The sequence below is a fragment of the Magnolia sinica genome, chromosome 2, assembly GCF_029962835.1.
Source record: "Magnolia sinica isolate HGM2019 chromosome 2, MsV1, whole genome shotgun sequence".
NCBI classification, from domain to species: Eukaryota; Viridiplantae; Streptophyta; class Magnoliopsida; order Magnoliales; family Magnoliaceae; genus Magnolia; species Magnolia sinica.
The window spans coordinates 126,176,907-126,203,306 of record NC_080574.1 but is presented as its reverse complement, the minus strand read 5'-3'; the positions used below and the strand labels follow the sequence as shown (position 1 = coordinate 126,203,306).

Sequence of the window (26,400 nt, the reverse complement as noted above, 5' to 3'; positions counted from 1 at the left end):
AAATAATAATAATAATAACAATAATAAAAAATAAAGCCACAGGAAACTAATTGCAGGGGTTTAAATGCCCAAAAGCTGCTAACATCATATATGGTAGCAGGGATGATCCAGTGGGCTAAATGCATTGAAACCTTACATGATGGTTACCTTTGAAAAAAAAAAATGCTAAGATGGTGAATAACAGCTCGCATTCTGCATCATCACATCCACACTGCTGCTATACATGATGGAACCAGTTTCAACAATTCCAAACATTCAATTATTTTTTTTTAAAGAGCCTTCTTCGGGACATCAACATCAATGGCAGGCTGCATTAGAAATGGTCTAAATTGCATTAGGACCATATGTAATTCCCTTACTGTGAGTCTCTCTACGTCTCAAAACCCAGGCTAGTGAAACGAAAGGAAACACATGAACATGAAACAATCTCATATGATCAGACCACTCATAAGTGCTTGACATTTCTCAGCCCTCTTGGGCTCACTCATCGTATTGAAAATTACCAAAATTTGGATATGGAGATACACAGGTTGGGCATTTGACGAATTCCAGCCATCCCTGCTTGATGGCATGAACTGTATTTTACAGACAAGATGGTTTTCTGACATCTAATTTATGATTAAATACATAAATGAATAGAATGTGAACTTGTATAACCTGTCCAACGGCATAAGATCAAACCTTTTTATGCCGGCATTCCTCATGTATTGTCTGTCCATTTCTCATTGTAACTGCATGGGACATTGGGAGGATCCATGGTTCAAACACTTCCTTTGAAGACTACCATAGTTAAAGGTGATTCATGGTTGCTGGAAATCCGTTCGCGTTTTGAGTCTCCATCTCCAGCAGCATCAAAGACTTCTGCCTCTGATATCTATTTCTCTTTGCTGCAAGTGCTGCGAAAGAACCAAGTGAATAAGATAAATGGCAAATCATACATTTGGAGCTACAATACACACACACACACAAAGGAAAATGTCAAGTGCAAACATATGCACCATATTACAGAGTAAATGAGTTGTGTGGAACCTGCCATGATGTGTTGATAACATCCACGCTTACCATCTTGCAAGCCATGCCTAGTTTAGCCATGGGCCCAAAAATCAAGCTGATCCATGACTTGGGTGAGACACAGGAGCAGGAACAGTTGAGAGGGGACGCCCACCTTGATTCTCATAGAGGACCCATCATGTTGTGTATATGCCAGCCATCCAATCCATTGATATGAAACATATGCCCCAGACGACGGCACATGAAAAAAGGCTGTTCTGTAACTTGGGCGAGCCTGAGTGCAAATGAATGTTGGGTGTTCCCCTCCCAACCGTTCTTGCTCGTAGTCCCCCTCCCTGACTCATGGATTGGCCTGATTTGTGGGCCCATCACCAAACAATGCAGGGCAAGTAATATGGTTGGAGTGGGATGCCATCAGCACATCTCAGTGGACCCCAAACAACTCGTTCGCACTATAATTACAGTGCAACCGTTTTCACTAGATAATATCCCTACATGAATGCTAATGTTACCTGCACACATGGAAAAAAAAAAAAAAAAAAACTTTCGTGCACTTTTGACTGTTACATACAGACCGTGGAACCCACAAATCTGAGTATGGTGCCCTTTCTTCTTCTTTTTTTCTACTCGGGTCCACGCCTCTGTAACCAATCCAAGTACATGGGCACTTTTTCCCTATTAGTTCATGAGACTAGTGTTCCTCTGCATGCATACATGTATATATGAGGAATGATGGCGTCCAGCTCATCTGCAATCGGATAGTTGCCTGATGCAGGATTCTGTTCATGTGGAGCCATTATATAGTAATCCAAATTGTCAGTCTGTTGGCTTGAGCAAGAATGGGTAATGTACTGGAAACCTTCCAGATTGGAAGATTCGAACTCTTTTATATGGTGGCTTATGAGTAGAAGGTTAAGAGAACAACAGAGGTCCACATTCAACAAAAAGGATCAAATATCAAACAATTACGATCTTCAAATCTGGAAGATTTCCAGGCATGCCCCATCCAAATTTGAGCCCATCAGATCCACAGTTTAGACCACCAAACAGTTGGCCCCACTCATACATAATCCTATGTGTGAGCAGACAACAAGATTTTTTATGAGCAGGACAGCATAATTCCTCTTATGTGCAGTTACATACGCAGGGGAGATGTATCGATTGGGACCATCCATCTAGGGGGCTCTATTATAGATGACTTGTTTTTCAAAAAAAATACACCAATTAGATAATCCTGCCCGCCACATTTCTCCAACCTCCCTTGATGAATGTTTGACCATTAATTCTTGCCACCTCATACTGTCGATTTTAAGGCCACCTTTCAGATGGATAATCGAATATTTCAGTATTTGGAAACACTATCCATTCAAAGTAGGGGCACCTAGATGGACGGACCCAATCAATTCATTACCATATTCCAGTTCTACTGGCTCTATTTTATTCTCACCATAAATATGTATTATTCACCAACAATTTGCAGAATCATCACTAATTCATGAATTATTCACAATTCACGTAGCCAAACCCAATTAGCTGGGATAAAGCTTAGATGATGATAATGATGATTCGGGCATGAATTATTCATGAATTCTCAACAAGTCTGAGAATTTAGTGACTTTGATGACACACAACAGGAAGAAACAAAATAAAATGTACGGAATTATAGGCTCTTGAGAGCAACACTCACAGATGAGATCTTGAGGAAGACCAAAATCATAATCGTTTCTCCCTCTCCTAATGCAACATATGTAAATCATCAAAAGTAGCAAGATGAGAATAACTGCACATGCTAGACCAATTGCGATTTTGCCACTGGTGGACAGGTTTCCCTTCTCCCAGAAGAAAGGACAAGCCGGCAGAGTAGGAACACCACACAGGCCTTTGTTACTAGAGAGGCTGAAAAATAGAAGATAAAAAGTAGAATAAGCTGATTGACATAGTTACAAAATCAACAACCGTTAGAGCAGATATGAGTAATTGATGCATTGTCATTAACAGCATATGTCCTTCAGTAGTATCAATTCATGGTCAACATGCATTTGGATACAGCATTGAATTGAATTGCAATTACTATCTAATAATGTGGAAATGACCAAATCGCAATTATTTCTTCTTAGCAGCATGCATGTAAACAGTTTTGTTAGACTACTACATCATGATGGTAACAGAGAAGCAATAAAAGAAAAGCACAATCTCATGCAAGAAAATTTGACTTATGTGCTTTTTCACGGGTTTGACTATGTCCACTGGAGAAGACGATGACAGTTTTCTCCACGGGAAAAAGAAAATGTATAGTACAATAGTAGCTACCTCTTGACAAGCTTTTATATACGCTTAACCAAATCCAACTCAAAATGGGTACCATATTTTCTATTCCAAGATTATCCCTCAAATTCAGGTTCAGGATGCTGCTCCAGAAACCCACCCGGGGGACCTGCCCCTCAGGCAAAAGCACTTACATGGTGAGGCTGGCTTGATGAACAGCCCAGATCTTGCACACATGCAGATGTGGCAACAATAGATACAGAATCCTACTCTTGCGAGCCCCAGCAGGATAAGGATTCCCCAGAAATTACCCAGATTGGATGAACCCAACCCTTCTATTGATGGCCACAAAAATAGATTGTCAAGGGAAAAGATGCAGAAATGGCTTCCACTCAATGAAAAAGGTGCCGAGTATCAGAGACTTGTGACCGTCCAGTCCAGAATATTCATGGGGTGGCCCTTACCCATTCCACCATGACATCTATAAGATCAAGGATTGGATTATTGAATCACAGATCCCATATGTGCAGGCAGGCCCAGTAACTCTTCATCATTTGAATTTCATAAATGGAAAATGAGGACAATCAAACAAATGGCATCCAACATCCTCTTTTTTCTTTTCTAGAGATCCAAATATTTTGTTTTTCTCATGCTGGTTTACATGAAAAAGCATACAATTATCATATCCCAATTCAAATCATTTAAATGAACATAAACACATTTGGGCTGAATTTCACCTAAAGTCCTTCAAAGACAAGAATTACAAAACTTGTGTACATGTCGGTGATTAGAATAAATCAGAATCCATCCGCGAGAACAATTTTAAGATGTTCATTGTCATTATGATAAAAATGTATTGAGTTCTCTATAAAGTAGGACACACTATATAGGTTCACCCTCCGCAATATCCAATTTGTACATAGTGCAGCCTGAGATTTGGGTTCAGGCCTAGCCAATGACATCCATAAATGGATCTGGATTGGGCCTGCCTCAATAGAAAATCATATCAAATCTGTGCCCAGGCATGGCCTGTTATTTTCCAAGCCTGTACCATAGGCCTAAAAATGTGATGGAATGGGTCAAAGCCCATGAGCATGGTCCCCTCCCTTGACAGCCTCTTATGAAATAATCTTCATGTAAAAAAATAAAAATAAAATAAAGATCATAAACAAATAAATAAATAAATAACAAAAAAGAAGATAAACTAATACATCATCTACTTGGAATTTACATTGATGCATATATTTCCTTTGATATCATATAAAAGCAACTAAACATGAAATATGAAAGCCGGGAGTATCGAATGCAGCGTACTCTATCACTCCTCCATGTACGCCAATTGAATAGAGTTCTTCAGGTACTTGTCCTTCCAATTGATTTCCATTCAGTAGCCTAAAATATAAGTAAAGATATACCAATAAAACATGATGTATACCATGACATCAAAGAATCAAACCAATAAAAGATCATAAGGTAAACAGCACGATTAACACTAATCAGTTAAGATATTTCAAACAATAGCCGCAGCTTTTTGTTTGATATAAGAAGTTCATTAGACCACAACCTAAAACATTAAGTTCTGCATTATGATATTTAAAATTATAATAAATAAAATAAAACCAAAAAACTGAATGATTTAATGTTACATTAGTTGGACGTTTTTCAAGCGAGACCAAGAATGTATAAGGAAGCCAACCTACACATCAGCACATTCGCAGATGTGGCACATGAGTGAGAGATCCAAAACATCTATCATTCCCCTGTCCGGAATGAACAGATTCCCTTGCCAGAAAATTGGGCTGGTCATTCGAAACAAATGGATGGCTTAGAAACAACTTGGCTAAGTTATTTCTAGCCATTTGTTTCATAAACTGTCACCCACCTGATTAGTGGACAGGCCTCATTTATAGCCAAGCACATACACAGAGAGGGACCCACTTGAAGGACACCTATATGACATGTCCACACATGACGCCACCACATTTGCTGGCATGGTTGACAGGTGCAATATCCAAGTTATCCTTCAGGCAGCTCTGACCATACTCGGTGGTAGATTCCCAGGAATTCCAACACGAGGTATAGGGTTCGATACCCATAGGTGGTGAAATCCCACTACAGCGTGAGTGTGGGTGTGGGTGTGGGTGTGGGGGTGCGTGTGTAAAAAATAAAAATAAAATAAATAAATAAATAAAGAAGAAGAAGAAGAAAAAATGATGTTCATCCTCAAAACAAATCTGGTCCATGTAGGAGGTGGGCCACAATGTCCAAAACAGTTGGAACTTGGATGGTTTTAGAAACTTCAGCAAACTATTTCTCAGCCACAAAATAGTATTGTAAACTGTGGCCCACCTGACGATTGGGCCAACCTGATTCTTGAGTAAGAGCATCTAAATAGCGGTATGCATCTGATGAATGGAATAGATCATGTATCAATGTGCTAGGCTAGCAAATTTGGTGGTGTGTGCTTAAGAGCCTTGTAGATGCATTTGGGTTCAGCAAAGCTCCATTCAATAAATTAACTTAACCCCAGTAATAGGTATGAAAATTGACATGCAACTGCGAATATATCAGTTTGCAAAAGAACAAGATTGACATCGAACTAGTATGTTTGCAGAATAAAGAATTTACTTACGCAACTTGAAGACTTGAAGAACTTAAGCTTTGTGGAATTGTCCCGGACAACATATTACTTGACAAATCCCTACACGAAACCAATAAAAAATAAAACTATAAAATAACAACAAAGGACAGAGAAATAAGGAATCAATGGTCATAGAAAGATGGCGATATTTAGAAATGTCAAATGTGAAGTACAAAAAGGTTATTTTTGTAATCTATTTATAATCAGTATTTTAATGGGTCGTCTCGATTAGCTGTCCACCACCCCTCAAGGCTATTTTGGACCTTTTCAATTGTTTTATAATTGTACATAATATAAGCCTTCTAGAGAAGGAAGAGTTTTTTCCACTGTTTATACAGTATCAAAGCTTCGGGCTTCTAGTTTTTCAGCTGATAAAGAAACAAGGTTTGCACTGGCACATGCCATCGTCTTTTGTGGCCCTTCATGCTATTTTTGTTGCCTCTTCCTGCAAGGATATCTGCTTGGTAGATCTTGAACTGTGCTTCAAGGGAAGAGATCATTTCTCTTCTTGATCTGAACCACATAGCTATTGTTGTACAGGTTGCTGATGTCAGCATCTGCGCTACTGACATCATCTCAGGAGAAGAAAATCAGATACTGATTAGAAGTTTATATAGTTATTTTTGCTGAATCTTTTGAAGGGTGTTTTAAAGCATCCAATCTACATTCATTAAAGGGGAAAAAAGGGTTTTTTGTTCAGAGTTCGACCCATGAAAACATGAAAAACATCAAAACACTCAGAGGCTTTCTTTGGAGGTTATTAGGGTTTGAACAGGCTCAACAATATGAAGCTATTTGGATTGATTTCAAGTGACATGGCGATGTTCTTCTGAGTTCAGGCATCAAAAACATGGAATTGGTTTTACTTCCCCACACCATGTTGTGCATTCCTTCCTTCAGAATAATAAATTCCAAATCTCTTGTCAGGTGGTCACGACCTGTTCACCTTCACTCAGTGTTCTGCAAGTAACTGTTAGATCCTTCCCCTTTCTTCCTACAATCATTTAAACTACTGGCATTGCATGATCCTATAGAAGCCATAAAGGTTAAATTAGATGAGAAAATTACTTATCGAGCCTTTATGATGAAAACTATTTGACAGGACCACAGTCTATGGGAGATAGGCCAGCTGATGGTTGTGGAACTAAACTGATCAAATAGATGAAAATTTTTCTGACAAGAAAATGGAAAGGAATATTAATAATGTAATCGCTAACTCCTCAAACCCTCCAAACTGAACTTGTCATAGGCTGGAGCAGAGTGCCAAGGAATCCTGAGATTGTTTAAGCAGCTTGTTTCTGCAGTCGAACTTTGCGAAGGCTGATAAGTTAGAGATAGATATCAAAGCCACTAGTTAGGAAGATTGCATCGTGCACGAGTTTTATTGACCAAGGCATTTCATAATGCCATTATGTTTTCCCCCCTTTTTCTTTTCCCCTCGAAAAAAAAAAAAAAAAAACTATTTCAGACCTGTAACAGACCGTTACGGGGCATTTTTCCATAATGGCTGTTATGGCCGTGACAACCCGTAATGTGTAATGGTTACCAGAGTTACCGTTAACCGTTTCGGAGTACCTTGATTATGACTGAATATTGGGATCAGTTGGCACTGACAGAACACAATTTACAGCTGATAACGAACAGAATTTTCAGCGTTCAGGACACAGATACGTCTCTTTCAGTTTCTAATGGCATTACGGCAGGTATATGAAGAAATCCATTGTTTGGTTCTACTTCAATCACCACTTCACACTGCTGGTGCTGCATTGGCTAAGTTGATCATTGAAGAAACTTGGATCCATTCTAGCCATTTCAAAATCTAGTGAGGTTGATTCCACCTGTTGCGACACCCCCATCTTCCTCTTCTTTGGCTCCTTGAAGATCCGGTCCCATCCGTGGGACATCAGCTACAGCTTCATGTGACTCCACTATATCGGAGATTTGGGACTAGTTTGGCGGACAACTCGATACCCCAAATCAGCCTCAAATTAATGCAATCTATTGGCACTTATCCCACTAATGGATCAGTGGACATTTATTGGATGGTGAAGAATGAAAAATATCAAATGGTCCTATTTCCAAAAAAAAAAAAAAAAGGTGTCAACAATTAAAATCGTTCAAAGAATTTGATTTTGGGATTGTGACTTAGCAGCAATGGTCCCATAACTTAATTGGTTAATTTTGAGTTAATATACGTCTAATGTATAATTTTTTTAGTGCCCTGAATGTGGGGTCCACCTCTATGTATGGGTTGTATATCCATGTCGTCCATCCGTTTTGCCAACTCATTTAGGGCATGGTCCCAAAAACAAGGTAGATCTAAATCTCAAGTGGATCACTAGTGGGTAAGGCCCTAAACAAGGGGCCCACCTCAATGTATATGTTGTATACCCATGTAGTCGATCCGTTTTGCCAACTCATTTTGGGGCATGGTCTAAAAATTGAGGCAGATCCAAATCTCAAGTGGACCACTAGTGGGTGAGGCCTTGAATGTGGGGCCTACCTTGATATGTGTTGTATACCCATGTCGTCCATCCGTTTTGCCCACTCATTTTAGGGCATGGTCAACAACAATGAGGTAGATCCAAATCACAGGTGGACCACACAGTAGGGATTGAATTCCCACCATTAAAAACTTATAGGTACCAAAAAAGTTTTGGATCAAGCTGCTATTTATGTTTTCCCTTCATCAAGGTCTATGTGACCCCGTATTACATAACGACCTTAGTCATTATCGGTACGTATCGGCCATTACAGCCAAAACGTATTTTGGTACACCTTGTCTAATACCCTGTTTGTCCTGCTTACTTCTTAGGATATCCAGTTGATGATTGCTAATCAGTTTGCGATCAAGTTCAACAAGTCATACAGACCCTAGTACTCCATCAACTAGTGCTCCTTTTGCCTGATCTACAATTGCAGGAACTTTACCTCCTACTTGGATCTTTGATTTCGATCATCTAATAATTGTAATCCTTAGTTGCACTTGTTTGCGTAATTCAATCAAACACTTGGACACACGTGTGAACGAGGGCCTGTATTCGGTTTGTGTGTGAGATTAGGAAGCGTGGCCGTGCCAGAGTCAAACTCGACTCAATGTCTGATTAAACATTGGAGCCCCCCATGCCGAGATGGACCAATTAAGACCAAACCCGGAGATCCAGTTGCCCTCTCAACCACTGGTTGTAATAGCGATTAAGCAATTTCCAGAAGGGTAGGGTTCGTCCATCCTGATAGATTCTTTTCGCCTTACGTTCATGACTTCTCTTTCGCCAATAATTGCAACCACTGTATTTCTCGAAGAAATAAAGATGAGCAAAAAAAAAAAAAAATTTAAAAAAGAGGCTAAAATAATGCCAATTTTATTAATTTAGGAATGATGCTCATTATAATCGACATAATTTTTAAAAATAGAGAAATATAAAACAGATAAATACCTGAAACTGTCCGAATGAACAGATGGTCCAGGTGGATGGTCAGCAGAATGTGATTAGAAGGTTTGATCTCCCAAGTAAGAACTCGATTAATCGGGATCCAACAATATAAGGTTGTGGATGCTTATACCGTTCCTGCAATATTATAGCAGTGGCACTAAACAGTAGCGATCTATGCTAAGACCAAGGCTAAACAAGGCTATGCCAAGATCAAGGTAAATGTAAAGAAGATAGGTTGTGTTTGGCGTGTGGCGTGGAGCTTTTGGAGGTGGCAAAACCCTCGCTGGGTTCCTTGTTGGTACAAAATCCTTCGCAACTACGACTTCTATGTAGTATTCCAATAGGAGATCTTTGTAAATCTGAAACCATTTTCAGATCTCCACTTTTACATAGATCCTATAGGTCGGAATTTTCAAGAGACCGTTGCATCTAAATCTGGCTCAATCCGAGCCATCTCTACCCTTCGCCTATCGTGCCCTTGAATATTTGTGGATTTGATGGGACTGGATCCACCATATCTTAATCGGGTCCTAATCCATTAGTGTCAATCCGGTCAGATATTGGTCTAATCCTCGGAATGTTTATAATCATTGCGAGAGCTCCAAACATCTTTGAGAAGATCTCCCATTTCAAAAGGATTATGAGAGACGGCCTTAAGGAGCATATCCGAACTTGTGATATGATCCTTGCGTCGGTGGGTCTTTCATAGACGTGTTATATATGTTGCCTCGATCACACGCTTTAGGGCTACGTGTCATTTGCCGCTGCATTCCTCAAAAGGCATGTGTATAGTTTTGTGTCACCGCATTAATGACAAGAAACATATCGCCGAATGAAAAGCGACAAAAGTTTCTTCGGGTGCAAGTACAATTCTGCCAGTATCAAACCCATAGTGGAGACACATGGTGACATCTTATTAGTCCACGTCGGTGTGTGAAAAATGGGTATAAATCATGCCCCCCACATCCTTTCACATCGGGAGATGTGACGCAATGTTTGACGTTCAGTTTCGACGACCGTTTCGATGCGTGACACGTGGTGGCATGGGGTTCACACTTGACAGATGTGTGCATTAATGTCAGTGTCGAAATTCGCCTTCCAGCTTTTAATGAGGACGTTAAATCCGATGGGTTGTTTCATTTTTATATGATTCCGTTTCCATCACAATCATTCCTTCCCTCTTTCATGCCACTTGTCCAATCCTCTTCCTTCTCCAGTCGTCTTGCTCCATGGCTTTCTCCTCTTCTAACAACTATGGCTCTGCATCCTAATCTGCCACTTTTGCTGAGGGAAACATCATCCCCCCCCCCCCCCCTTATGGCTTTCATTGACTACAACATCATTGCCTTAAGAACAGTCATTTAGGGAGTGCTTGCAATTCTTCCTTTGGGGGCTAAGAAACTTTCCAGACACTAGCTTCTTCCCTTTTCACGTCATATCTCATGGTGCAGTTTGGTTCAGGCGCACCACGTATGGCCCTTTTAAAGCCGAGGACATCGGGTTCCTACGTCGATTATGGGCCCATTTCCTGATTGCCCACGACCTTCCAAATGGTGGGGCCTTACCAACCCATAATCTTAATGCAAAGATCAAGATTGAGTTTTACCCTTCCTTTCTGTGTGCCCGCCAATTCGGGTTAATTCAAGGGGTTCCACTTCCTTCGTGCCATTTTTCGAAGAACATTTAGCCGCTTTTGAGGAAAGTGTTTCGTAACCCTGGTGATATCGAGAACATCTACCGTGATTTTGAGCATGTGATCCGTCGCCTCGCGTTTCCTTCTCCCTTATCCTTCTGCACATGCTCCCTTCCAAGGTTTCATGATTGGTGGGGGGTGTATTGGAATTCGTATCACTTTTCTAATGTGGGTGATCATGGGTCCGTTGCCTCAGGATTCCCGCATTCACGAACTAGTCACTCATCCTAGATGAGGCCCAACTCCCCAGGCTCTCGCTCCTTCGCGTGGTCCTGTTGCTGCAATAGGTTATCATCCCCATGGCACTACTCCAGTTCAGGCGCCTTTAGTCCAACCAACTGGTAGTGGCCTCAACATCATCCACCCATCTTTAGGGGTTCAAGGTTTGACTGGTGAAAACACCTGGCCTGTCAGTGGGCATGTCAATCAGGCGGCACATGCTTCGTGAGAAGTGTCACATACATTGCCTCCATTACGTGCCACAGGGTACGTGTCATTTGTCGCATCGTTTCTCGAAAGGCATGTCTACGGTTTTGTGCCATTACATTAATGACGGGAGACGTATCACCGAAGGAAAAGCGGCAAAAGATATCTTCGGGTGCAAGTATAATTCTGCCAGTATTGAACCCGTAGTACCGACACGTGGCAACATCTTATTGGTCCACGTTGGTTAGCCAAAACTGGGTGTAAACAGCACAATCCTTCTATCAAGGTGCTTCTCCCACTTTGAATTGTGCTTCATACTCGCGCTTCCACATCCACTTCCTAGCTGTTTTATACTTGCCAACATTTTAAGATAGACGCTTCCTTGCTCTTGCACTCAAATATGTTGCGGCTGCACTTCATGCTTCATGCATATTCTTATCACATGACATCACGCGATTCTATACACGAAAGTTTATAATAAATGGGATAGTATGACCGAAAAAAAAAAAAAAAAAAAACAGTTAGTGGACTAAACATCCATGACATCTTTGGGAAATTTGTTGCTCCAAATGCAACTCCGGGGTATCCTTTAAAAAAATAAAAAGCAGCTCTGGGTTCAAGTTTGTTGATGAGATAACTTTGGAAGTTTAAAAAATCTAGCTTGCTTGTGATTTGTGGCAGAAATCAAGCCAGAGAACTTCAAACGCACAAACGTCAACTTTTTCAGCCTAGAAATGACAATAGCGATGAAAATTCGGCAACTATAAAAAATGTCATTGTGATAGGGACTCTCACGAAGTCAAACTAAGAGGCCCTTAATCCAAATAATGTACTATATTATCAGACCATCAGTTATGAAGTGTAAACGAGCTCGGATTAAGGTGGTGGGAAGGGATATGAAGGATTGCTTAGTTACCGAGGTTAGGACCTTGTGTAGGATTGATTGGTGGAGCAGGATTCAGAAAGCCAGCCACCAATAGCTGATACAAGGCTATGATGATGATTATGACGATGATGATGACGATGGATAATAAATAGAGAATATGAATGCAGTGCAACAATTATTTAAAACGAATCTGAAATTAGTCTAAAACAAAGTATGCAATATTTCATAGGAAGCATTTTCATAAAATAATGAGAATTAGAAGCACAATTGGGTGGAGTAGTGAAAGACATATTTCCAACTTACAATCTTACAAGAGATTTTTGGCCTATCCCTGAGGGCAGAGTACCTCCCAAAGAATTAGAACTTAAGTTCCTGTAAAAGAAAGGGTGCAACCAAAATTATTAGTTACTCGCAGCACTATTTTTCACTAAGAACAATTCCTGATGTACAAATAAAGCAGAAGTAAAAGGTTGAGATTAGTAGTAGAGATAACTATCAACTTCAATTATACCAATAAAAAGTAGTTCCCATCAACAAGGTGGGTGTAAACATCAACTCCATAAATAAATGAAACAATTAATATCTGTAAACTAGACAACAAGGATCATGTGACAAATACATGATTTTTAGCCATGGACCCTTCATAGTTGGTGATGGTGCTTGTCACCAGTAAATGGAACAAATAGCATCAAATAGTGGTCTGTATTGTACATGCTATGAAATGAAACAAAATCTTCAAAATAGCCAGAAACAATTAGTTTTATGTTATCCTCTACACTGACCTCAACCCGTCTAGTCCTTGGCATCCATATGTGATGGAAAGAAACCATTGCATTACTGTGCAACTCTGATAATACTATGATAGAGTCTGCTAATCCATGGAAATGATTTGTCTTTTGATCACCTTTCCCCTTGAATGAATGGAAGCACCACATGCGGAAGAAGTATAAACACAAAGACCTTGTAAAAGAGCATGTACCTTCACCTCATTCAAATCCCTAATGCCATTGGGACACAAGAAAAGCCATCTTAAACCTTTTCAAGTGTGTGAATAGGATCCTGTAACCTATAGCACCCAAGTCCTAGTGAGTTTCTGTCAAGGTTAAACTTTAGCTTCGCCTCTCTAAGAGATTCTATTTTCTTACTAACAGCGAACCATAATCACCCTGCAACTTGCTATGAAGATCATTTCTTTTAACTTAATGCAACTCCAAATGAACTAGGGCCCATGGTTTAAGTCCCTTAACATGCTCTCTCATATTGATTAAAAAATCTACTAAGCCTCTAAAGGCCACTCTGGTAATTCTATATAGTTTCAACCACCACAATTCTTAGCCCATAGCTGGGAACACACCACGACACTAATCATCTATTGAGATTCAAGTCCAAGATTGAAGCAAGCATTACAATCTCTACTCTAAATAGACCTAACAAAAACTTCACACCGATCCAAAGTCCAAACTGCATAATAATGGGTAATAAGGTTAGAAGCAATCTACTAATCAGAAAAAAAAGGTGATAAGCTATCTCTTCTGAAGAAAAGAAAAGCATAAAAGACAAATACTCCAATAACTCAACGATCTTATGCCATAAAATAGCATCCGCTGCCCATTCTCTAAAGCTATTGCTTCAGGAAGGCCATATCCAACACTCTTAGGGTCTATTTGGATGCTAAGCCAAAATGATTCCAGTGAAAATAATTCAAAGTGAATTGGAAGTGACAGGAGTACCAATAATGACTTTTACCGCTTTGCCTGAAATTTGATCAACAGCCCACATTTTACATATGGTGGTAGCCCACTTGAAGAGTGGAAGAGCATAATTTTTGGAGAAGGGAATGGTAGGCGCACAACCACCTGACAAATGTTTTTGTTTTTAATTTTTCTGATAGGTAAGATAGGCTCAAACCCGAGACCTCAATGTTGAAGCACACAATCTTCCATTGAGCTGACTGGCTTGAACTCAGAAGTAGGAAATGGTTGTTCGGTGAAACAAAAATTGGCCAAGGAAAAGGGAAACATCCCATTTTTCAGGCCCAGTTTCGTTTCTGATGAGACAGCTACAGGACAACTTCCTCTGTACATCAATACATTCAGTTAAATTTATGCGGCAAAATGTCTGGAAATCATTTTGTCAGCATAAGAACAGCCCAACAGTTTTCTGATGTCTAATATGTCATACTTCTTGGATCTACAAACCATGATCTGCTCAACTAGGTGAAACATTCAGACCTCCATTCCCTAGGAATTTTACAAGTTTTCTAAATGATACATAGTCCTAGGCCAGCAGAATAATTCCATGAAATACTCAGGAAAAATAGATACAACAGCTAAATGAGAGTTGTATGCCCTTTGAAAGATGGTGCAGGCCCACAGCCCACCTAGGCCCATTATAGGGCCCAACAATAATATAGGCCCACAGCACACCGTAGGGCCCAACATCTGCTGATTTTTGGACTGTTTATTTATAAATTTGGGAGCTAAAATCAAGGATTGCAATTTACTATTTTTGGAAGATATGGGGGTTGATTTAAAGATGTGATTGAAGATATGGGGGCTAATTTAAAGATGTGATTAAAGATATGGGGGCTAATTTTAAAATGTGATTGAAGATATGGGGTGGTTTAGAGATGTAAAGGATTTTTTATATTTGTTTTTAGTATTGTTATAATTTTACCATCTTAAGTTCATTAGATTGATTTGAAGTCAACTATGATTGACTTGAAATCAATCTCTTAGTTGGTGGGATTCTCATTAGAGATTGATTAGATTGACTTGAAATCAATCTCTTAGTTGGTGGGATTCTCATTAGGGGGGGAGGGGGGGGGAGGAGGTGTGGTGTGGGTGTGGGTGGGTAAGAGGTAGTTAATTCTAATATTTTCCAAGTGTGAGTTATTTATTTATTTATTTATAATATTTTAAGAGATGAAGTTCAATATCAATATAGTTCTCTCCCTCTCTACTCTAATATTCTTGTTGGTTTACTCTTGTCCATCTATTTGCGATTTAGGTGTTACGATCTCATTAACTTGATAACTGTGTTCCACCATTTTGGTATCAGAGCAGGTGATCGTTGGGGACTTGCCGATTCTACATCATCTCCAAATGGCTTTGAAAGGGGTGACACAAGAAGAGTCTGTGCAAGTAATCCAATTAATACATGCACTTGCAAAGTGGGTAGATCAACTCATGCATGCAGTAAGCAATCTTATTTGGGGGAGCTCCAGCTTGGAGGAAATCCAAAGACTGAAGTTGGAACACGTGGACATGTAGAGGAAGGCACCCACCAAGGTTCTAACCAACAATGAGTGGCCCTAGCTTATAAAGACACCAACGATCAAATCCTTCCACTGTTTCCAACTCAAGGACAAGTTCTTTCAAAGCTAGGGAGAATTGATGTAGGCCCATAGCTCACCTAAGCCCACAGTGCACTTCAACCCACCTAGGCTCACTGTATGTAATGTAGGCCCACAACCCACTGTAGGGCCCAACATGTGTTGATATTTTTACTGTTTATTTATAGATTTGGGAGCTTAGATCAATGATTGAAATTTACTATTTTTGGAAGATATGGAAGCTGATTTAAAGACTTGATTGAAGATATGGGGCTGATTTGGAGTACTTTGTATATATTTTTTTTTTATTGTTAGGTTATTACCATCTTAGGTGGATTAGATACATTTGAAGTCAACTATGATTGATTTGAAATCAAGCTCTTAGTTGGGAGACTTTCATTAGAGATTCACTTAGAGTCAATATAGGGGAGGGTGATGTGTTCCAATATTTCTAAGTGTGAATTTTTCTTAAATACTGTAAGAAAAGAAGTTTGATATCAATAAAGTTCTCTCCTTCTCTACTCTAATATTCTTGTGGGTGTACGCTTTGTCCATTTCTTTGCAATCCAGGTTTCAAGATCTCATTAACTTGATAATCGGGTTGCACCAATATATAGACTTCCTATGTTGCTTGCTCCACTACCAGATTTCATATGACATGGATTAGTTCCCAATATAGACAAGGAAGCCATGACATGACACCACACCAAAGTCAAACCCTTCTGACACCATAACATCTCATTTGGGAGACAATCTTCTACCTCCAGCTCCACAACAACATTTCAGGAACCTACCTGCTAACTGGATAAATCTATGCAACATCTTGTACACCGTAGAGATAAAGAGGGAGTAAGTCATAGTTACATTTTTTTATTTTTTTTTTGAACGATTAAGTCGTAGTTACATAATCCCCGAAAACATCTAAAGCCCCAGGGAAAAATTTTCACCGTTGCTGAAGCTACGCATTTCCTCCATTAGTTGCCAAAAGAATAGTTTCCAAACCAGCACTTTGAATTGATCGGTCACAGGTTGGGTTGACCTGGGATTGAGACCCTACAGCTAGCAACTGACCACCTGAGCCATAAAAGGACCAACCAGTATCCATCTCACACTAACAAAGGTTCCTTGCAAGCAACATGACTAAACTCCCTAACACTCTTGATGATGGAGGAATAGAACTTTGGCCCAGCTTTATACAAGCATGTCACTATGCTACTAGGTCTAAAGTCATGAATTTCAAGCAGACTTTATATCCCTGTGAACTTCAGCCAAGATTTCCTCACTTGGCTAACGATCTGTCGTCATTAATTTCTTTGCTTCTTGCTTTCTCTGAGCATGATGAAAGCAGCATTTGGTCCCCACTTTATTGATCACATCATTGAAGTTATTGAAAAGCTCCAATACTTCAATGATCTTCCCCCTCCCCCAAAAAAAAAAAAAAAACAAGGCCAAGGACAAGACAAAAGATATTTGAAAAGGTGAAAGGCGAAAACAAGCATGAAGAAAGCGTTTGAGAAGACAGGTGGCAGCATCTTAGTACAAAATGGTTTGCATCATGAAAAAGTGATATCAAATAGGGTAGGATAAGAGACCAATACATGATTTGGTCCTCTAACATGACAACATGCTAATAAATAAAAATGATGATTGTCTTGATGATTCATGTTGAAAAAGTTGTGGCTAAAAGTTTGATGCCAGCTGCCAACCTGACACTACCCTCCATTCAGGCACGGGACTAGCAATGAGAATGCAAAATCTCCCACTAGCAGAAGATTGTTAACCAAAATGTATTCCAAAATTACCATTTTTTATATCATGGGTCAATAATTCATGAGTGGAGACATTGAGAAGGAGGTTGCTCATACAGTTCAGACTGGATGGAAGAATTGGAGATGTGCCTCTAGAGTTTTATGTTACCTCCATGTACCAATTATAGGATAGCCAAATGATCACCCGTGCTTTTCAGGCAAAATGTTGGGCAATTAAGAATAACATGTTCATAGGATGAGTGTAGCTGAAATAAGGATGTTGAGATGGGTGAGTGGCAAGACAAAGAAGGATAGAAATAGAAATGAATGCATTCGAGGGAATTTAGGAGTAGCACCAATAGGTAAATAAGATGATGGAAGTATACTTAGATGGTTTGTTCATGTGAAGTGGAGGCTAAGAACTTTGCCGGTTAGGAGTGAGTTGGTTCAAGTTGAAGGCTCTAAAAGGGCGAGGGGAAGTCCCAAAAGGACATGAGTGGAAGTAGTAAGAAAGGACTTGATGACCTATTGTTTAACTAAGGATATGGTCCTTGATGGACTGGAAATGTGGAATCCTGGAACAAGACTCATGTAGCCGGCCCCAATTAGTTGAGACAAGGCTTAGATGATGAAGATGATGGTTGTCTTGATGAATATTTTTCAAAGACATCTCCTTATGCACAATGCATGTCAAAGCTATTTACTTGCATATCCATGAAAACATGCATTGATAACCAAAGATAAGAAAAGCACTTGCATCCCTATCACATCGTAGATGTTAATATTTGCACCAACTACTGAATAATGTGTCTATATCTACATGATTCTGATCCTAAAGTAGAGAAAATAAATGGCAACCACAGAATGGTGTATGACATAAAGTAAGGAGATACTTACAGGCTTACCAAGTTCGTTAGAAGACTTATCTGATCGCTGATATAACCTTTCAAGCCTTGACTTGTAAGATCCCTGTTGACATCAAGATCTCCTCCATAAATAAAGGATATGACAGAAAAATGAATGTCCAACAGTCTTAAAAATGAACTAAGACACAATAACAAAATCTGAACTGATAGTGTGAGTGTAACCATTTGCATCTATCAAAGAGAAAATAGACAACAAGAAAGAAGCTTCATTTCCATGAAATTAGAAATGTCAGTCTTTTCCAAATAAAACTTCTAACTAACAATCACAACCACTAGCAATATAGGATGATTACCAATGGATGATACAATCTGGAACTGATAAGATGAATCAAATGAAAGGATTGCATTTTATGGTGTTGGGAACCCTCACAAAAAGGGAGCTTTCACATGGCTTGCATTATAAAAGTGCTGGTCAACTAGCAAAGCATTAGGAAAATGCTTCTGGCATAACCTCTTCTCCACTTGTATTCTTTTTCTCGTCTTTTGGTGAGCTTGTTTAATAAAAGTTTTGTTACCTCTCAAAAAACAAAGAGAAAAAAAAAAAAAAAAATCCTCTTCTCCCCAATGCTGTGACGGAGATGCACAAGATGCCAGCACATTCTTTAGACATCCAAGCGAGTTGGATTGTGTTCAATCCAGATGAATATTCATAATAAGGATCTGGCCCTCTAAATGCAGTTACACTTCTTTCAAATCAAACTTGAAAGTATCTTCATCGCAATTCAAAGCTGAATGTGAATGCTAAAAAAAATTGTGATTTGGTTGTTTCCACTTTATTAAACTCACAGTTGTTTGATTGGTAGTGCTGTGTATCTTAATTCAATTCGCCACTGCATCCAAGCATACCCCTGCTCATCAGCCTTGTTTGATTGGTAGTGCTGTATCTTAGACTGCATTTGGCCCGGGGTGTGAGAATAGTTCACGATATTTGTTAGATGGTTAAATCATTCGTTAGATGGGTCCTCTCTAGGCGAAGCCCCGGTTCACACCTCCTCTATTTGGTCCTATGATGCCCCTTCGAAGGTTGCAGCTTTCGTTTGGTTGGTGGGGTGGAACGAAGTCCTCACAGTCGACAATCTCTGTAAGAGCATTGTTATAGTCAATTTATGCTCTCTGTTGGAGAAAGAGCGAATCAGTTGACAATCTATTCATGCATTGCCCTTTTGCTAAGGGCATGTGGGATATATTCTTATCTCTGTTTGGTATTTTGTGGGCGATGCCCAAGTCCATCCCTGACCTCCTGTGGGCTTGGCATGATACCGGTGTTGGAGGTTCTGGAAGACATATATGGAGATTGGCATTGCTTGCAGGGTTGTGGGCAATATAGCGGGAAAGGAACAACCGATGCTTCAACAGTCATTCAGGCCTGTTTCAGGAATTTTTGCTATGGCAAAAAATTTTGTTCTCAAGTGGGCTGTGGCTTCTTCTTCCACTGTTAACGAGTGCCCTGTTTCTATCCCTGCTTGGGATGCAGTGTAATCTTTTTGTTCTTGTGTCGGCCTGTGGCTGGGGGTTTTGCATATTCATGTAAGTATTCTTCTTGCTGGCCCTTTTGCTAAGGTTGCAGCTTTCGTTTGGTTGGTGGGGTGGAACGAAGTCCTCACAGTCGACAATCTCTGTAAGAGCATTGTTATAGTCAAGTTATGCTCTCTGTTGGAGAAAGAGTGAATCAGTTGACAATCTCATGCATTGCCCTTTTGCTAAGGGCATGTGGGATATATTCTTATCTCTGTTTGGTATTTTGTGGGCGATGCCCAAGTCCATCCCTGACCTCCTGTGGGCTTGGCATGATACCAGTGTTGGAGGTTCTGGAAGACATATATGGAGATTGGCATTGCTTGCAGGGTTGTGGGCAACATAGCGGTAAAGGAACAACCGATGCTTCAACAGTCATTCAGGCCTGTTTCAGGAATTTTTGCTATGGCAAAAATTTTGTTCTCAAGTGGGCTGTGGCTTCTTCTTCCACTGTTAACGAGTGCCCTGTTTCTATCCCTGCTTGGGATGCAGTGTAATCTTTTTGTTCTTGTGTCGGCCTGTGGCTGGGGGTTTTGCATATTCATGTAATTATTCTTCTTGCTGGCCTTTTGGCCTTGTTTCATAAATAAAATCATTATCTTTCAAAAATAATTCCCAATGTTTGGGAATTCTATGGTTACTAGAATATCCAAAAATCATTAAAGGATAATCTTGTGCACGTGATAGAGCTCTTTCTTTCCAGTACAACAAAAAAGAGCCCCATTTTGTGATTTTTGGAAATTCTACTAGGAGTAGAAATTCCAAAATAACAAATTACTGAAATGGCCATGAGGCAATCAGCCAAAGCAGCCTTATCTAGCAGCCAATCGGGTGAGGGTCTTCAGATGAATGCTGAGGAAATTGGAATGTGGTTATGACCAGTTTATTGGACTAATAATTGCTACTCAATTCAATATTGCATCCAAAGACACCCCTGCTCTTCAGCCTTGTTTGATCAGTACCAATGTTGTCGAATCACATATGCAATCATGTGCAATTGCATATGCCTATGCGCATATGCGATCGCACAATCGCATATGCGAGCGCATTTTTATTTTATTTTTTGAAATAAATAAATAAATATATATATAATATATATATATATATATATATATATATATATATATATATATATATATATATATATATATATAAATAAATAAATATATATATAATAGGGAAATTTTCAAAAAAAAAAAAAAAAAAAAGGAAACTAAGGGAAAATTTTCTAAGTTAATAGATAACTAATTTTACATATTTAAAATACATTTGAGAGAGAAACAATGAATTAAACATCAAATCATCGACATTCAACAATATAGCTAACAAGAAGTAACAACAAAATCAACAAGCTATTTATTTATTATTGTAGAAAATCAACAAGTTATCTTCCTTGAAACTTAAAAGTGCTTGAATCTTGATCTTCCAACTTCCAAGAGAGAGGCAATGTAGAAGGGAGAGAGATTAAGATCACTTGGAACTAGGAAATATGAGAGAGAGAGAGAGAGAGAGAGAGAGAGAGAGAGAGAGAGACCACTTGTAATTAAGAAATGTAAGAGAAGAAGAGAGTAAGAGAGTTTTGGAGGGAGAATATTGCAAATAGAGGAGATTTGGAAGCCTTTTTACAAGCAAAATGTTTTTTTTTTTTAAAAAAAAATTTTGCAAAAAAAATAAAAATAAAAAAACTTTAATGTGCCATGGCCAATATGTGATCGCATATGTTGTATGCGATTGCATACATTACATATGCGATCTCATATTTTCGCATATGCCACGTATGCGATCGCATATACGATTTGCATATGCGATTTGCATATGGCACATGACAACACTGATCAGTACCACTCTATCTTATCTACCAGCCACTTGGATGAGGGTCTCGAATTTGGGGGATTTTTCACAGATGGAAGTGGCAAGGCTGGTTTTCACTTATCACCCAATCCACAAATCAATGAAAAGGTTCTGTAGGAAAGGATGACAGATTAAAGATATTTTTAGTCATAAACTTCCAACAAAATTGATGGGACTAACAGACCGGAAAGAAACCAAACATTGCCTGTTTAGGATTTGAACTTCTGAAACAACCATAAACTACTATCGTTGGAACTAATCCATCAAAACAAATCTAAGTGTCTAAGTGTCTTCTCTCATTTTTTTTTTTTAAAAATGTCTTAAGTGTCAAACAGTAATAATAAGCTAGAAAAGTTCCCTGCAAAAACATAAGAATATGGAGTGCAACTAGCTACCAGAATAATAAAATTACAAATAAGGAATCGTACAACAATCAGCCTGAGTTACGATAGCATATGAGCTTTCAGTTTGTACAAGCGAGGTCCATTGTTCAGTTATTCAAACCGTTGATATGATTGATCCACTCCGGAGAGCCCATGCACCAAGAATCTATCAGATAAAAGATACAAACCATTCAAAAATCAGGCAAACGGTTAATAGAGAAACGAGTAATTGTCCACATTCGACCAAAAAGGACAAATATCCAATGCCTAGGATCTCCAATCTGGGGGATTTGGGGGCATGGGCCATCCAGAGCGAACCCTATCAGATGAGTGTTTTGGATCACTTCTCAACTCGTACAAATACCTCACTACAAATACCGCATAAAACTCAACAAAAGTAGATAGAAGTACGATGTTAGTCACTAGCAACTAGCAAAAATGTTGTTGCTCTCTATCAAATAATAATAATAATAAGCCAGTAAGAATAAGTCGTCTACATTTCAAAAGGGAATGATTTGGATGGAAGACTTTGCCATCTCCTAAAATAGCACCAATAGAAAGAGAAGCCTCAAAATGCATGATGGCATCCATCAAATGCATCCTAAAGATAACCCAGGAAAAAATATGAAGACTAATGATGAGTAAAGCTGAAAAGGGACAGAGTTTGTACAATCTGAAAGTCTAATTTGAGGTTCCAAGCAGACCTTCCTGCACAATAGTAGTGTCGGCCTGTGGGTGAGCAGAAGTTCGTCAATACAGTTAGAAACCAGGTGTTGCAGTCTTTCCCTACAAAGGACCTAAGTCATAAAATGGTCGACCACGCTAGCTTATTGTCATTTGTTGTTACTTGTAGATGATGAACAGCAGAAGCAAGAGGTCATGAGTAGGGGTGCAACTTGGGCAGTTTGGGTCGGGTTGAGGGTCAATCTGAACCAGACCTGAACTCAAGCGGACCCAACCCGACCTAATTCCAACCCAAGGTGCCAACCTGAATTCTTCTATACTCGACCCAACCCAACCTGACCTGACCCAAACCCGAACCGGATAGATGTGATAATACCCAACTGAACCAGAATTTGCTCAACGCGAACCCAAGCCAATTTCAAATCTGGATGACGTTTTCCAACCCAACTGAACACCTTGACAACCTGAGCTGAACTCTGGTTGGGTCAACTGGGTTCATGTCGAAGTTGCAGTCCTAGTCCTGAGACTGTAGTTCGAAGTTCAATTGAACTGAATTGCAATACCTCATTTCAGCAAAGAGCAAGTTTAACTGATCAAACTGAGCCTAGCACTACTCCCTTCCTAGGAACTATAACTCAAAGTGCAATTGTACCATTGTCTCAAATCCAACTGAAAACATGGGATTGCATTTAGGGCTTTGGTTGTCAATGTAAATTAAAATGGCACCAATCTCAGTTTAGTTGTTTCCTATCTAGGACTTGTATGCATGAAGGAAGCTCTGAATCGAATTGGATTGGATTAACCCGATCCAGATTTCAAGACAGAAGAGAACAGAAACTAATTGCAAAACCCTTCTCTGCTTCTGACATGGGTGTTCTGAATAAACGAAATGCCCAACTTATTCATATTCAAATATTTTCCAATAGAAAATCCAAAAAATGCAGAAAGTTGGGATTCACCTCCTTTCCAAACACACCCATAATGAATTGAACAGACTGCTTAATCAGTTCAACTGAGCAGTGAGCATCCAAAACACACCTTAAGCATTCGATTAGACTTAGAGGTACTCAACAAGTACCTCGTTTTGGAGGTGTTCTAAAATGGATAGATTTCAATTCATGCGAGTCATTACATTACAAATTAATATGGGTCCTAAAGATGCTATTTGTGAAATCAATCCCAATTCTCATATAAAACACAAGATGGTACTCACAATTGAGTGACTACAAGGCCATTTCCCTTCGCATTACGATGGCAAGTAACTCCCTCCCAAGCATCCCAAGTGGAAGGTGCACACGGATCTCCATTCCAACCCATTCTGTCAGGGACCCGGAGTGACTCTTTTAAGGCTCTCATTGCTGTCACTGCAAAAATGTATATATGCATTTATCAATATGAAACTTGAAACTATGTGTAATGGGGAAATATAACAAGCATTTACTAGGCTCGATTAATTGTACTTGAAACACCTTTTGGCAATCCAAATTGTTATTAAGGATGCCCCAAAATCCCCACTATGGTATGGTTCTTACTGTCTGGAACAATTGGTTATCATCGTCCATTTTCATCGGATTTCAAGGACCATATGATAGGGTAGATACTAAAGCACAGCCCATAACATGATGTGGCCCACCTGATCAATAGTTTAGGTTACAAAAGGTGGGCCCCTTCAGTCCCATTGCTGGGTTGCAGATAAGGAAAAAATGTTATTTCTTACTATCGAGCATCGATCATTAAGACTAACACCACAAGCAAAATTCAGGTTACAAAGTAAAAGAAATAGACCAACTACAAAGAATCACAGTCGCTATACCTTCACTAGGAACAGTGGAAAGGTCCAATGGGACCATCGCATAGTTCTCAAGGCCACTAATCAATGGCGGGCCCACAACCGGGACAAGCCTCACACTCAAAGGCGTAGAATTCAAGTTAGTAACTGTGTAATGCCAATTAAATGCAGAGAAAGCCCCGACTTCCTTGAATATATCAATCCTACTCACATTATTCTGATTGATGTACACATCAAAGACACGCTTCCCAGGCGCCGTGACACTCGGGTCAATCTCCGCAAAATGGAACCAAACCAAGTAATCCAACCTCGTATCCACTGACAGTTCATAATCCAAACTCCCACCACCGATAGCTGTGATCGCAGTCTGGTACAAATGGGTCGGAAAGTAATTTGGCGCCTGATTGGTCCCGTATACATGGGCCGTAGTAGACACCTGCTTAACCTTCGAATTCCTGTCACGGAACTTCGTATCCGGTTGCCAAGCTCTCCCGAACTCATCCATATCATTGCTAAAGCCCGGGCCAAACAAATTAGACCCACATGTCAGGCGCCCGTAATTCACCAATATCATATCGTGGCCAGTGGTGGAAGAATCATATGACAGTGGGTCGACCTGCACAATTTCCAGCGACCCGATCACCGGCGCATCGGTCGCAATGCTGTAAAAGCACACAGCCACCTCCGCGTCATTGATGAAGGTGAAGACGTCGGAGTAGGCCCCCAACTTACTGATCTCCTCCTCCCACAGGGACCGCCAGCTGAATACAAGCGTCCCTTCGACAGACATGTCAAAGCTCGGCGAATGCAGCTTGCTATCGTAATTGTCATAGACGGTGAACGTCCGAATGTAGTACCGCCCATTGGGCACAGCCACGTTGTAGCAGTTCTTCTTCCCGAATGAGATTGGGAAGAACCGGAGGGTCTTCTCCTGCGGCAGACGGAAATTGTGGGGCCCGGCGACGATGGCCGGGGCCCCACCAGTGTAAAACCGGTCGGCAATCCATGACTGATTGAATTCGCTAGTGAAGTTGTCGGCCCCACCGCAGTCGATCCGATACGTAGTATCTAAGAAATCCAAGAAACGGATTATACCATCTTTCAGAAAAATCAGAAAAAGGGGTGCTTTTTGATAGACACACCCTCTCTTTTATATTAGTAAAAAGATTGTACTATAGTACTTTGAGAAGTAAAAAAGGAGGGGGTGTTTCTATCAAAAAAGATGGGTTGAAATATCAATACTAGTGGAAAAATTGGTTAGTAGATATTATTTCAGTATAAAAATGAATAATAAAATTTCTACTACATTGTTAGAAAAATAGAATGCGAATATGAAATTGAAGTAAAGAAATAAAAGAAAATGTGAAGAATGTGGGGTGTTGTGTAAAAAAAATGGGTGTTTATATTTCAGTAGGGGAGAGAGAGAGAGAGAGAGAGAGAGAGAGAGAGAGAGAGAGAGATACCGTACGGAAAGGAAGGAGAGGAGAGGAGAATGGGGAGAGAGAGTAGGAAGAAGAAAGACATGTTGCTGCGTGTAGGGAGAGAGATTATCGCTGTTCTTGCTTCGGACACATATCATATGCGAGACTGGAAGGAGAGAGAGAAGATGAAAGAGAATGGAATGAGGCGAGATTAAAGGTTACACGTGGCTAGTTTTTGTTCGTCGCGATTAACTGGCGTTTGGTTCGTTGCGGCTTGGCAGCGGATTAGGTGAGCTCGGGATGAGGCAGCTGAGAGTAGGCCACATTGATGTATGTGTTGTATATGCACGCCGTCCATCCGTTATTCCAGCTTTGTTTTGGCCATTATCCAAA

The 26,400-nt window shown here is 39.8% G+C and overlaps 1 protein-coding gene across 4 annotated transcripts; it reads right to left on the bottom strand.

Moving 5' to 3' along the window:
* Nucleotides 1-418: 418 nt before the first annotated feature.
* On the bottom strand, nt 419-26,192 carry LOC131237569 (receptor-like protein 4). 4 transcript variants are annotated; one of them, XM_058235402.1, is made up of 9 exons: nt 26,050-26,192; nt 24,611-25,654; nt 24,011-24,161; nt 18,336-18,407; nt 12,660-12,728; nt 5,909-5,977; nt 4,591-4,668; nt 2,699-2,907; nt 419-896 (listed from the first exon to the last, which is right to left on the bottom strand). In XM_058235402.1, exons 1-9 carry the CDS (start codon nt 26,108-26,110, stop codon nt 790-792), a joined length of 1,860 nt encoding a protein of 619 aa, XP_058091385.1. In that variant the 5' UTR covers nt 26,111-26,192; the 3' UTR covers nt 419-789. The 4 variants fall into 4 exon arrangements, with proteins under 4 accessions (XP_058091385.1, XP_058091386.1, XP_058091387.1 ...); XM_058235403.1 differs by having other exon boundaries at nt 419-887; XM_058235404.1 differs by lacking the exon at nt 4,591-4,668.
* Between the last annotated feature and the right edge of the window lie 208 nt (nt 26,193-26,400).

Bases quoted from the DNA above. Each gene is read 5' to 3' on its own strand.
- LOC131237569 (XM_058235402.1), bottom strand. From the start codon at position 26,110: ATGTCTTTCTTCTTCCTACTCTCTCTCCCCATTCTCCTCTCCTCTCCT. The intron at 25,655-26,049 runs GTATCTCTCTCT...TGGATTTCTTAG, and splicing joins CTCTCCTTCCTTTCCGTACG to ATACTACGTATCGGATCGAC. The intron at 12,729-18,335 runs GTAAGTATCTCC...TTTCTTTTACAG, and splicing joins CTAACGAACTTGGTAAGCCT to GAACTTAAGTTCTAATTCTT.